The 14,501-nt window shown below is 32.6% G+C and overlaps 2 protein-coding genes across 2 annotated transcripts; one reads left to right on the top strand and one right to left on the bottom strand.

Annotated features, from left to right (window-relative positions):
• Positions 1-8,254: 8,254 nt before the first annotated feature.
• Positions 8,255-8,925, bottom strand: LOC132061120 (TMV resistance protein N-like). Its single transcript, XM_059453987.1, has one exon. The coding sequence runs from the start codon at positions 8,825-8,827 to the stop codon at positions 8,255-8,257; it is 573 nt and encodes a 190-aa protein (XP_059309970.1). The 5' UTR covers positions 8,828-8,925.
• Positions 8,926-9,911: 986 nt separating this feature from the next.
• On the top strand, positions 9,912-12,165 carry LOC132060671 (uncharacterized). Its single transcript, XM_059453646.1, has one exon. The coding sequence runs from the start codon at positions 11,351-11,353 to the stop codon at positions 11,927-11,929; it is 579 nt and encodes a 192-aa protein (XP_059309629.1). The 5' UTR covers positions 9,912-11,350; the 3' UTR covers positions 11,930-12,165.
• Positions 12,166-14,501: the final 2,336 nt, after the last annotated feature.

Genomic DNA, 14,501 nt, shown 5'->3' with positions numbered 1-14,501 from the left:
ACACTCATAAAACATATAATCAATTCTTCTTTTGACCAAAATTAACAGTAGATATTATATAAATTTCAAAGATGTTTCTTATTCTTTATTTGAGATATTAATAATATAAGTATATATGTTTTACACTCTTTTCTTTTTAATAAGTTTAAAAAAGAATGATTTTTTTTTTATATTTAATAACAATTATTTTTAAAATTTTCATTCTCATCTTAAAAATATCTATGACATGTCTTTCAAAGTCTTTCTTCTTTATTATTAATCTAGTTTCAACGTGCCTCGCACGTTATCCCCTGTCAATCTCTCAGATGTTAGATGATGTTATTTGAAATTACATATTATTTATTTTATAATGTACAAAAATATCGTTTGATTGTATCCACTTAATACTTCCCATTATCCTTTATGCTTTTCCCTACATGGAAAAAATGTTATGACTAAAATATCCGAAGATTAGGAATTGAGCTAGTGACCATATATTTTATTTATTTTCATTATACTGAAGATAGTTATATTCCACAAAATTAAAAGAATATCAGTCATTTGTTTGCCGAAGAAGTTAAATGTATTCTAAGAAAAGAATATACATGATAACACGTTTGTTCACAAATAATTCACACAAATTATAGGGACAAAATGTGTCACTCATAGGTGAGAACTCATAGTTTTCCTATTCCACTTGACCAAGTGACACAGCATTTTAGCAGACCCAAAAAGAATAAAAACAACAACCTTGCTAACTAGAATACATGAAAGAAATTAATATCTCCGTCAAGACTTTTATATTGAGCGTGTGTCAGTGGCTAATGAATTTAAAACAAATGATTTTAGAATGGTATAACAATATAATCCTTCATATATTGATAAGATGTTTGTTTAATGAGTTCTTGTCCTTATGAAATAGGTATCTTTTAAACCGCAAGATATATAGTCGGAACTTATTAAAATTCCATACAAGTTAATAACTTTTATTTCTTAAGTTGGAGTATTAAGTTATTAACTTATAAATTGGGCAAAGCTATTATTGTTACACTTTTATCCAACTTAAGAAATATGTTGATCAATAACTTATCTTTTGAAGGGTATAAAAGTTGCTCAATATTTGAGGATATTTTATCTTATATGCAATGTAGTGTATTTTAATTTTTAAAGGGTATAATATCTTTTTATGGATTGAAGTTCAATTTTTTTTTTTTACACGTTGGCCTAGGTCTAATCCCAATTCAATTTTTAAGCCTGTTGAAAATCCCATTGTATTATAAATTTCACGTTGCCTAGGCTATGACGACCCATTGAATTGCACGCTAATATTCCCCTTCTTAATTTATTCTTCTCTCAATCAGTTTTTTTTTTTTTTCTGGGTTCTTATTCATATTGTAGATACCAACTCAAATTCATATTCTGTTATAATTCTACTGAAATAAAAATGTGTCACTGACCCTCGGTTATTTTTCTGTTTTAAAAAGGTAATCTTTTGTAATAATAGAAAATAATAAATATAGTAAGATAATTGAATTATTAAATTTGAAAAGCAAATAAAAAATTTATTCTGAAATTACATAGACGAACGGAAAGTTTGTTCTTGGTATTGAAAGCAATGCTTATAGCCTGTATGGCCAAGCTTCTAAAATCAGCTTATTTTAAAAAGTACTTTTCAAAAAAACACTTTTGGCGAAAATCAGTTTGTGTTTGACCAATTAATTATAAAAGCACTTTTGAACAGCAATTAGTGTTTGGCTAAGCTTTTAAAAAGTGTTTCTATTTGTATTTTTCTCAAAAGTACTTTTAAAAAAAATGCTTTTAGGCAAAAGCGCTTCTGCTACTCTCCAAAAGCACTTATTTTCTTCCAAAAGCTTGGCCAAACACTTCACTTTTTTTCAAATAAGCACTTATTGAAAAAATAAGTACTTTTGGGGCAAAAATAAGCTTGGCCAAACAGGCTATTAGTCAAGCTTCTATAAATTATTGATTCACAAAAAGATATATGGTTCACAAGTGAGAATAGCTTAGAGAGAAGAAAACATGTTTCAGTGCAATAAGAAAGGACGTCATTATCTAGCTGTAAGTTTATATGGGAAAATTGTAGTTGATTTCAACTTCTAAAAATTATGCAAGGCTAATCTGACAAAACTTCAACCTAACGCTACGGAATCTGTACATTTGCTAATGGGCATACTCGAAGGAACTTGCCAGAAGTTAAGGCCATACACGCTGAAGGTAGAGGCCAACACAACTACTATATGAACTCTATAGATTCTAAACAAAATAGGATTAAATAATTTCGAGTTTATGTTTACAAATAACTGACTACGTTATGACCTTTTTTAATGACAATTCTGTCCTTTTCTAGTAGAAGTTAAAATTAACAGCTTGAGGGCATAAAAGCCGTTCAATATTTAAGGGATATTTTGGTCAACTAACATTTATATTCATGTTTTTAAAATAATATATACACATAGATATAGATAGATACGTGCAGTTGCACGTTATTTCAAATCAATCTCAATCATAATAAGAAAATTTAAATAATATTATTTGTAATTACATATATTTATTTTATGAGTTACAACATAGTATAAGATTGTATCTACTTAATACTTAGTTGAAATTGATGTTCTCGGTATTTATTCTTTTTCCGTTTTCCCCTTTTATAAAACATGTTATGACAGATCATTCAATATTAGAGATTAAGTGATCATATATTCATTTAGTGTCATTTATTTAAAGTACAAACCCACGTTATTTAATAAAAATAGTAGTTGTAAATCTTCGCAACATACCTACAAACATAACACTCTAAAGTCTAAATGTATCATAGTGGAGATTACAAATATGAATATAATCGTAGTTTTACAGCCAACAAAAAAGGAGCCTCTTTTCAACCCTCACTCCTAAATGCTCTAAATTCACTATCTTTTAAGAAGTTAAGAACTGACAGAAATGTAGTTATGACAAAAATATAGTTACATACTTGAGAACACAATCAATTGTCATGTACTATTTGAAGTCCGATTTTTTAAATCAAAACATATGGGAGTCGAAGTGTAAGTAAACGAAAGAAGTAGTAGGAAATCTAATTGAAAAAGATTGATACGCTTAAAGTAAACAAGAAGTGGTTGAGAATGGAAAAACAGCATACCTGACCGGCCTGAAGAGATTTTGTTCGCTTGAATTACCTCCAACAATTGTGACACAAAGTCGAGGAAAACAAACACAAGCCCTGTGATAGAAATAGGGAAAAAAGAACTCAAATACAGATACATGACCGTAAATACCAACTATAGATGAAGCTTCAAACTAGCCATGGGTTTCTTCTTGGCTGGAGCTTCCTCACTGAGAGAGTCTTTCAGTCAAAGATATATGCACATATGTAAATGAAAAAAATGTAACCCATTGGAAGTTAATCGAAAGCCTTCATGATCAGAAAGTTCCATTAATCACAAGAGAATTACCCTCATTACAAGAAAATTGAGAAGACGAAGGTTAAAATGAACGATTGTTCATCAACCCTTCTAGAAACACTTGTTCTTCAGTAAACGTTATAAACTTTTGACTTCTGCACTTCTTTAAAAAGGTCACCGTTTTCTGTACGACTTTTGGGTTATATGATAATAATATAAAATAAAAAGAAGAATAGGAGGGAAACCAGAAAAGTAAGAAAAAAGATAAATAAAAATCCTAATTAAGAATCCTGTACCCCGTCTCTCCTCCCCCGCTTCATTTTTTTCTTTTTCTTTTAATCCCTGTTCACCCTAGTTTCCTACAATTAGTTACTACTATTTAGATTTTTAGCGTAAAAGAGGAAAAGGTAAGAGAATAAGGTCTTAACTGGTGTTATTTCTAATTTTTCAATATAAATACAAAGTAAATAAACCAAATTATGCATGAACGACAATATATAATTTTTTTTCCACAAGCCAAGAAAATCTAAATAAAAAATAGTTGCTTCGAAGATAATAGTAGTGCACTATTTTAGCCAACCATTGAGGGGCAGCGGACAAAGAATCAAAACTTTTAAAATTGCTATTGATGAACTCTTAATAAATTATCAAAACTGTAATGACGGAAATCAAGCAACATCAAAATATTTGGAGCAGATAATTACCAGTTTTATTTTCCTGTAATCACATTACTCTGCCAAAGCATAGTTTCACTCTTAAGACAAGTAATGTGAAAGCGAAATCGAAAGTAAAATGTTTCACCAAAATTCCCATACTTGGACTTATACTTGGCCAAAACCCGATGTAGAAAAAGGGAAAAAAGAAAAGATTTAATACAAAGATACTTGAAATAAACACCAACCAAAAGATGAAGAACTTGTACCTTCAAATTTTCTCAAGGATGATAAAATTCCTCTCTAATATCATTCAAGAAAGCCGATGGACGTTCGAATGTTCAACTTTCCCCTAGAAACACTTTTAACAAAACCCAAACAATACTTAACACTATGAAGCAAAGTACTTATCGAGCAAAAACAACAAATAAATATTTTAGTGTCATTATCTATTCATAAAATGCAAGACGAAAAACTCATTAAGTGAACACACTCAAGATCAATCAAATCTCACAAAATGGACGATCAAATAACCAAAAGATACAAACTTTATGTATATGGCTTAAACGTTTATGTATAAGTTTTATAAAATCATGAACTATCTCTTTGTTCTGATCATTGTAACTTAAAAGTTTTAGACCTGTATTTCAAAATTTAAGGCGATAAAAAATCTTCCCCGCTTCAATTACGTAGCAATAAAGTTTGTATCGTTTGGTTAAGTTTCAAAAGAAAGAAGGAAAAAGCGCCTGTATTCTTCCCCTTCTTTCTTCTTTGTCAACCAATGGATGGTTTAATGCAATTCGGAGGGCTAAGATTTTCGGGTTTATCAATTCAAGTAAGAATCTATTACTAATCAAAAGATACAAACTTTATCTCTACGGAATTGAAAAATAATCAAACAATACAAACTTTATTGCTACATGGTTGAAGCGGTGAAGATCAGAACATAGACATAGTTCATGATTTTAGAAAACTTATGCATAAAGATTTAAGCCATATTCACGTAATTATGCCTTTAGAATGCTACAAAAATAACTAAAGTATGTGTATACCTTAGACTTCACGGATTTTGTAGGAAAGCCTAGTCCCTCTTTAACACGCAGAGTTTTGTACATATGGTTTAAACCTGTTTAGAAAAATCTTCTTCCCCTTTCTCCTTTCCTACATACTTTGTCTGCAATTCAACCAAAACAAAAAAAAAATTGCTAAATTAAGGATTAAATATTCATGTAAATTAAAAGTTTAGATGGAACTCTCAAATGGAAGAGGGAAAAGGGGGAGAAAAAAAAAAGGAGAAGGAGGAGAACGTTTTGGGGGAGGAAATCGACCGGGGGGTAAAAGGTTTTTGGGAGGAATGTCGTTGTTTCCATCCGTTACAGGGAATTAATAAGCGAAGCGACTGTTGAAGTCTATTTTTCCCCTTTTTTCCTTTTTTGGATTCTAAGGCATGCCACATGCCTATGTCCATGCTTTATATAGATACTAGAGAATTTGCCTGCACTTCACGCAGAGTAATAAATTTTATTGAATTTAAAGTAACTCTTAATCTTTTCTTATTAGTTTTCCTTTTAATGATTTTTTGCTTTTGCTTTTACTTTTCATCTCTTGTCCTTTTCTGTCACTTAGATTAATTTTACCGTTCATAATTCTGTCACGTAATTATTTTTCATCTTTCGCCTTTTCTTACTCTCTTTTTGTTTTTCCTTTGCTTGTCCTTTAATTTCATCCTTCGTTTTCTTCCTCAAATTAATTCCCTCCGGTCCCTTAAGAAACTTATATCCCTCCCTGAATAACCAAAACAATCTCCTTTCCTTGACATACTACTCTTACGGTTGCAAAATCACTTTCTCCCTTGATATATTCACTTTCTTTTTTATTAGTCGTGTTCGAGTTTTGAGCAAGGGCAAAAATTGGTAGAAAATGCTTTTCTCAAAATGCGCCTTATACGATGCAAATTTTGATTAATCAGATTTTGATGCGGTTATCGAACATTGGGTAGAGAATAAAAAAAACTAAATACATTCAAAGAGAGAAAGGAGAAGGTTTGCATATGCAAGATTGAAAAGATGATTAGATATTCGGTATTAGTAACGCAGAAAAGAGAAAACAGTAAGATTAAAAAAAAGATGTTCGACGTCAATATTTGTAGTAATAAATACAAATAGCAATAAAGAAACTAAAGATTACTAAGAAACTATATCAAGAGTTTCAACTTTCACGGATACGAAATATGGTGAATTTTATCCAATCAATCATCTAGCCGATCACACAATGAGTTGATATGATGAATATTATTCAAAACTCTTGGTTGAACCCACGACACATGAACGATCCCTTCTGCTTGATAGATTATTCCCTTTGATAAGAGGGAGGCCGATAATGATTTTTTATAGAATATTGAAAAATAATTTAAACGTAATGATGGAGAAAATATTATTGAAAGAATGAAGGCAAAGCATTTCCCGAAAACTATGTTTAGAATAGTAAATTGTACTACTGCATTTGAATGCTTCAAGAATATAGCCATTCAACCTTAGTTCCTATCAAACTCTATATACAACTCCATGAGCTTAATGTGGAAGAGAACAAAGGATCAAAGAGATGCACATCCACTAATTATAGTAATGAATACAAATAGCTGACCACGTTACAAAAAATATACTATACGTATAGTAACGTACAGTGAGAAATTGCTATACAAGTAACTCTTTGATATTTTGTACCACAAGGATTCAACCTAATAGAAACAAATAATTTTTGGAAGATGGAATAGAAGATAGAGGAGCAGCAAGATATTCAAGCCATTTTATAGATATGTTAAAGGTAGCAACGTCTCAATCCAGATAGAGTAAAAGGTTAGTTACTCTTTTTAAAAAAGCCAAACCTCCGATGGAAGACATTTGAATCGGTTTTATTTTATATTTTAAATAGATACATTATTATAAAATACTAAGAGATCACACCTTTGAAATTTGAATAGCAGCTGTTATGCCTGGAGAAGTTTACAATGGAAGAAGAAGAGGTAACGTCAAAGAAAAGAAACAGATAGGGCTTTTTGGAAAAGAGATTAATAGTAATAATTAGATATAAAAATAAGAATTATATATAGTTACCGTACACAAAACATGGTTTCTGTCCTTGTGAGCTCACCATGATACACAAAAAAGATGAACTTAAACGTTCAGGATTTGACAAATCCTGAAAGCACTGGCTGTTACGTAACCTTCACTTGATATATGACTCTCAACCCTGCCAACACAATTAATAGAAATCCGATAGATGTGTTCTTGATCATGTTCTGTTCACATCCGCAAATACATGAATTTACAACTGCCCTAATTGAAAATCCAAGTGTGAACCGTGCAGGCATGCACTGGAATAGAAAGAATTGGATCTTATAATTAAGAGGAATTTAATGAATTGATGCAACTTTTGACGGTTTAACCGAACCGTTGCAACTGTTGAGTTTATGACCGAGCCATGGTATTAAAACTAAGAGGAAAGAGACAGAATAATAGGGGAAAAGGAAAAAAGCTAAATAGCATTTACATTGATAGAGGCATTAATCGCATAGATTACATGTCCTGCAATTATATATATATAAAATTGAAACATTGCAACTGTTGAGTTTATGACAGAGCCATGGTATTAAAACTAAGAGGAAAGAGACAAAATAATAGGGGAAAAGGCCAAAAAAAAAAAAAAAAAAAAAAAAAAGATAAATAGCATTTCGTTTAATGAGACATGCCACATCACCGGGCCTTATGTCCTGCAATTATATACATCTAGATAGATATAGATATTTCTTCAAAAATAAATATAAAAACTATGGCCATGACCGAATATCTGTTGAGTTGTCTTCGTCCACTGGTAAAGTTGTGCAACAACAACAAATATCACAATGAGAAACTAAAATTTTATGATCAAATACCACCCAACAATTTAGGCTTAATAACCGGGGTTGTTGTTGCAGTTATTATTATTATTCAAAAGAACAATTGCATATAAAGTGAAGTTAGGTGAGCTTTTATGACATTAATTGAGAAAATAAGATCTCTTGGTCCCTTACCATTTGGATAGAAGAGAATGACCTTTTCAGATCTCTTATGTGCTTTTTTCAGATCTCTCTTATGCGTAAAAAATGAAGATATCTGGTAAAAGAGTCATAATTATTTGGGAGAGAAGTGAAATAAAGATTTGTTCTTACCTATTTCGGACGTCGATCCCAGTTAAGTTGGCAGCTTCAGTTAAGGCTTGTTTCCATCTCTTTACCCTTTCCGGTTGGTCCTTGTAATTCTCATTGAGTTTGGCAAATGAATTGGCGAAAGTATTCTTTTGGTGTCGAACATCTGATGGATCCACATCATAAAATACAGGCAAAACATATTGCCCATACTTCTTATTGCATTCCATAATCTTTACGAGTTCGTCCAAGCACCAAGGTGATGAGGCATAATCTACAGAAAAAATAGGGATGGCCGTTCTTGATACTTCAACGGCCTCCAAAAGTTGGGTAGAAATCTCAGTTCCTACTCTGAGACTCACATCGTCTTTAAAAATTGTCAGCCCACTGCTCTCTAAAGCTTCATACAGATGGGATGTGAAGCTGTTCCTAGTATCCTCTCCCCGAAAATTCAAGAAACCGTCGTACTTCTTTTTAGCAAACTTTCCAACGTCGTGTTTTTTCGGGAGATTAAGCCTCATCGCAGTGGAAATGCAATTTGTCTTCAGATTCTTCAAAGTCGGGAAGAATAACTTTTGGGTGCAAACAGCCATTGTATATGACTCCTCAACCTAGCTAATGACAACGTGAGGGAACAAAATTGGGATGGACTATGTTATGGATCCTAAATAAAGCAACAATTGAGGGAGAGACAGAGAGAGAGATAGAGAGACCAGAGAGGCGCTAACAATATTTACCCTACTTCCATTACTCTAGCACTTTGCTGTTTAACCCTAAAGGCTAAGCCCCTCAACATAGGATCCCACATATAATTTTTACTTGCGCAAAAAACATATATGTACGTAGTAAGTGGGTATATTTACAGAACATGATGATACTTTTCAGTTTATAAAATATATCAATAGGTTTGTTACAAAATCTATACGAATCAGGTAAATTAAAAAGAAGTAAATAAAACACATTAAATTAACTGTTTTCCTTATTTTATCCTCTTTTCTCTCTCCATTCAAAATTAATAGATATTGTTCCCTGATTTTCTCCAACTTTTATTTTTTTATTTCATCCACTTTTCTCTCCCCATTCAAAATTAAGAGATATTGTTCCCTAATTTTCTCCAACTCTTACTCAAAAAGTCCATTCTAATCGGTAATTTTTATGTACAAAGTCCATACACCAGAAAACATATATGTATAATTTTTGAATGCAATATGTATAACTGTATAAATTCGTTATAATTTTTATATATGAAACATGCATAAAAATCGTATGTGTATTTTGATTATGATAAAGTACATTTAAATTGTAAAAAAATATAATCAAAGTATGTATAAATATTGAGAAAATATGTATAATAAATTTGTTATTGATACAAACCAGATTTCATACAAAGTTCATACACCAGAAAATAAATATGAATAAATTTTTGTATGCAATATGTATAACTGTATAAATTCGTTATAATTTTATGTATGAAATATGTGTAAAAGTTGTATGTATATTTTGATTATGATAAGGTTATTGTAAATATGATAATGTGGATGTCCATAACTTCTAGGAGTTAATTCACCATTATGTGCACCATTATATGTAGTTATACCACACTTCCACTACTCCCTCATTCATCTCCCACAACCACATATTCTTCCCACCTTCTCAAGGGGTTAATGCCATATTCAAGACAATCTTGTAACCCCCCCTCTCTATGGAGTAGTATAAATAGAGATATGATATTTGATGTACTACACACTTGAAAGAAAAGAAGAAAGTCATCTTTACATTGTTTTATTCTATATTGTTTCTCTTGTTCTAATATTTTATATTGTTACTTTGAGCTTATTTTTGCAATACGTTATCAGCACGAAGCTCTAATCTTCAAACTCCAAGTAATATATTAATCTCTTCGACTGTGAGGTATGTTTACTGTCATTTTCCTTCATAATATCAATATGCTAACATGGTAACAGAAAGCTTTGATTAACTTTGTTCAAGGTGATTTATCAGTACTACTGCCAATCGTTGTTTTTTGTATGTGGAATCGGCTTTCCTTCTCTAAAATTGGGTTGATGTTTAAACGCTTTAATTTTCTGTTATAAATCAAACAGAAAAACGTGACTAATCTTGCTACTAAACTGATGCAGTCTATGTGGATGGACTGTAGCTATCACAAACATTTGAATTTTTTTAACATATGGTAAATAATTAATTTTTCATTCTTTCTTTGGTAAGAATTCTGTAAGTGCTTTATAATTCACTAGTTCCTCTAAAACTTTACAAGTTTAGAAACGACATGTCATTTATCCTACTCAGAAAAGGTATGTTAATGTTTGTAACAATAATTTTGATCCAGGAGTATAGGTTGTGAAATTTTTATAATGGCTTTACAGTATTGTCTTAATTGATCTTTGAGTGATGGTTGTATAATCGATAGTAGGATCCTTTATATGTTTCAATTAGTTCCTTTAATCTTACTTTTCCAGTGATGAAAAGATTTGCTCTTTTGTGAGAAACAAAAGGGTACTATTTGTGAAAAAGGACACTGTTTTGAGAGAGAGAAAAAAAGGTATTCTTCTATGGAAAAAAAAAGTACTCCTTTTGTGAAAAAAATGTACTGTTATTTTTTGTTTGTGGAAATAAAGATTCTGTTTTGAAATTACATTATTTTATTATTTCTAACTTTAATATTTTTATGATAGTTTTGATCATCATGTCGAATTTGTCGAAGCTTGAGTTTGTGGCACTTGATATCTCTGGAAATAATTACTTATCATGGGTACTCGATCTTTGAAATTCACCTAGATGCCAAAGGTCTTGGTGCCACTATTACTCAGGATAATACAACATCGAGTCAGAACAAAGCAAAGGCAATGATTTTCCTTCGTCATCATCTAGATGAAGGATTGAAGGTTTAATACCTGACAGTGAAAGATCCACTTGAATTGTGGACTGGTTTGAAGGAAAGGTATGACCACATTAAGGTAACGGTATTGCCCAGGGCTCGTTATAAGTGGATTCACTTACGGTTACAGGATTTTAAAACTGTATGTGATTATAACTCTGTTGTTTATAGAATTACTTCCCAATTGAAGTTATGTGGGGATAATATAACTGACGAGGATATGTTGGAAAAGACTCTTACGACTTTTCATGCCTCCAATTTGGTATTACAACAGCAGTACCGTGAGAGGGGTTTTAAAAAGCATGTTGATTTGACCTCATGTCTTCTTGTGGCTGAGCAGCATAATACCCTTTTATTAAAAAATCATGATGCCCGTCCCACTAGAACTACTCCATTCCTGGAAGCGAACGTGCTAGCAGCACATGGCCCAGCTGAAAGAAGACCAAATGATCAGGGCCATAATAATGAGAGTGGGCATGGCAAGGGCAAGGGACGATATAATAATCGTCGTGATGGTGGTCACCATAAAAGGGAGAACAATATGGGTTATCAAGGCAATCCTTCAAGGAGCAACTGTCATCGTTGTGGTTTGAAAGGTCACTGGAAAAATGAATGCCGGGCGCCTGAACATTTTGCCAGGCTTTATCAAAATTCCTTCAAAAGAAAGGCAAATAGAGGTGGTGCCTCTTCTGCTAATGCCCGGGTGGAGTCTCACATGACTTTAAAAAATGATGATGAGGCAGGGCCTTCACGAAAATATGATGATAATGTTGAAGCTAATTTGGCTTTGAAAAGATGACGATTTTGATGGGCTTGATGATATTACTCATTTGGATGTTGAAGACTTCTTTGGAGATCAAAATTGAGATTTGATCGTTTCACTGGGGAATGTGTTATGTTGTTATTGTTTATGTATTTTAAGTTGTCCTTATGTTGTTTTATTTTCGAGTAGTACTTAAGTTCTCTATGTTTTTTTATTTTCAAGGATTAGTACTTAAGTTTTCTGTTGTTAGTTTCCGTATTTCTTACGATGTATTTTTATTTTTATGAAGATAAATAAAATTCCCCAGTCTTCAATTGGATCCAAGATGAGTAGTGGATATATGTGCCTTTTGGATAGTGCTACAACTCACACTATATTAAGAGAAAAGAAATATTTCTCTCATTTGGTTATGAAAAAGGCCTATGTTAATACAATATCTGGTAGTACAAAATTAATTGAAGGTTCTGGAAAAGCGACCTTATTACTACCCGGGGGAACAATATTGGCCATTAATAATGCACTGTATTGTAGCAAGTTTGGAAGAAACTTATTAAGTTTCAAGGTTATTCGCCAAAATGGCTATCATGTTGAGACTGCCAATGAAGGACAGGTTGAGTACCTTTATATTAATTACAATGAAAGCGGGGGAAAAGTTTGTGAATGAAAAAATACCCGCACCTTGTTCTGGGTTGTACCATACAAGTATTGGTGCGGTTGAAACACATGTTGTAGTAAACAAAAGATTTAATGGTTCTAATGATTTTATCATTTGGCATGACCGGTTGGGCCATCCCGGTTCTAATATGATGCGTAAAATAATTAAGAATTCACATGGGCATACTTTGAAGAACCAAAAGATTCTTCAATTTAAGGAATTCTCTTGTGCTGCTTGTTCTCAAGGAAAATTGGTTATTAAACCATCAGCAACTAAGGTTGGGATTGAATCCCCTGCATTTCTGGAACGTATACAGGGTGATATATGTGGGCCAATTCACCCTCCATGTGGACCATTTAAATATTATATGGTCTTGATTGAAGCATCTACAAGATGGTCACATGTGTGCTTATTATCAACTCGCAATATGGCTTTTGCGAGATTGTTGGCTCAAATAATAAGGTTAATAGCACAATTTCCAGATAATGCGATAAAGAAAATTCATCTTGATAATCTTTGGTGAGTTTACATCTTAGGCCTTTAATGATTATTGTATGGCCACTGGAATAACAGTTCAACATCCAGTTGCTCATGTTCATACTCAAAATGGTCTAGTAAAATCAATGATTAAATGCCTACAATTGATAGCCAGACCATTGCTAATGAGGACAAAACTTCCTGTTTCGGTATGGGGATATGCTATTTTGCATGCAGCAGCACTTGTGCGCATAAGGCCAACCAGTTATCATGAATTCTCCCCATTACAATTGACTTTTGGTTAGCAGCCAAATATTTCCCATCTTCAAATTTTTGGATGTGCAGTATATGTTCCAATTGCTCCACCACAACGCATAAAGATGGGTCCCAAAGAAGGTTGGGGATATGTTGGGTATGAATCTCCTTCAATTTTAAAATATTTAGAACCGAGGATTTGGAGATTTATTTACGGCAAGATTTCTTGATTGCCATTTTGATAAATCGGTATACCCAACGTTAGGGGGAGAAAATAAGCAGCTGGAAAAAGAGATAGATTGGAATGCATTATCACTGTCTGATTTAGATCCTAGAACAAATCAATGTGATCAAGAGGTTCAAAAGATGATTTATTTGCAAAATGTCGCAAATCAATCGCCGGATGCATTTACTAACCTTCCAAGAGTTACTAAATCTCATATTTATTTCACAAATTCCCTAGTTCGAGTTGATGTCCCGTAGGGACAAACGGTTAATGCAAATGAAGTCCGTGCCACGTCCGAAACGTGGTAGACCAATCGGTTCCAAGAATAAAAATCCTCGAAAAGGAAAGAAATAAATGATCAAGATGATCATAATGTGAGGGAAATTGCTCAAGAAGAGCCCCGGGACATAATAAATGATAAACCCATAAAGGAGGTCCAGATACTTCAAAACAATGATAGTGAAGAGATCTCGATAAGTTATGTCTCGATGGGGAAAAGGTGGAACCAAAATGATATTGTGTTGACAATATTTTTGCATATAATGTTCTTTGTTGAAATAATGCAACAAGATGAGGATCTTGAGCCAAAATCTACGTCGATAAATGTAGACAGAGAAATGATTGGCAAAATGGAAGGACGCAATTGACGAAATTAGCTTCACTTGAAAAACGTGAAGTTTTCGGACCAATAGTCCGAACACCTGAAGATGTCAAGCCAGTGGGGTACAAATGGGTGTTTGTGCGAAAACAAAATGAAAAAGGTGAAGTCATAAGATATAAAGATCGACTTGTGGCACAAGGATTTTCGCAAAGGCCTGACATTGATTATGTGGAGACATATTCTCCTGTGGTGGATGCAATTACCTTCAGGTATCTAATAAATCTGGCAGTTCGTGAGAAGCTTGATATGCGACTGATGGATATTGTCACAGCCTATTTATATGGCTCATTGGACCACGATATTTTTATGAAAATCCCTGAAGGATTCAAAGTGC

This window comes from Lycium ferocissimum, chromosome 6, assembly GCF_029784015.1.
Source record: "Lycium ferocissimum isolate CSIRO_LF1 chromosome 6, AGI_CSIRO_Lferr_CH_V1, whole genome shotgun sequence".
NCBI classification, from domain to species: Eukaryota; Viridiplantae; Streptophyta; class Magnoliopsida; order Solanales; family Solanaceae; genus Lycium; species Lycium ferocissimum.
Note: the sequence above shows the minus strand (reverse complement) of the source record. Positions and strands in the feature narration are given on the sequence as shown.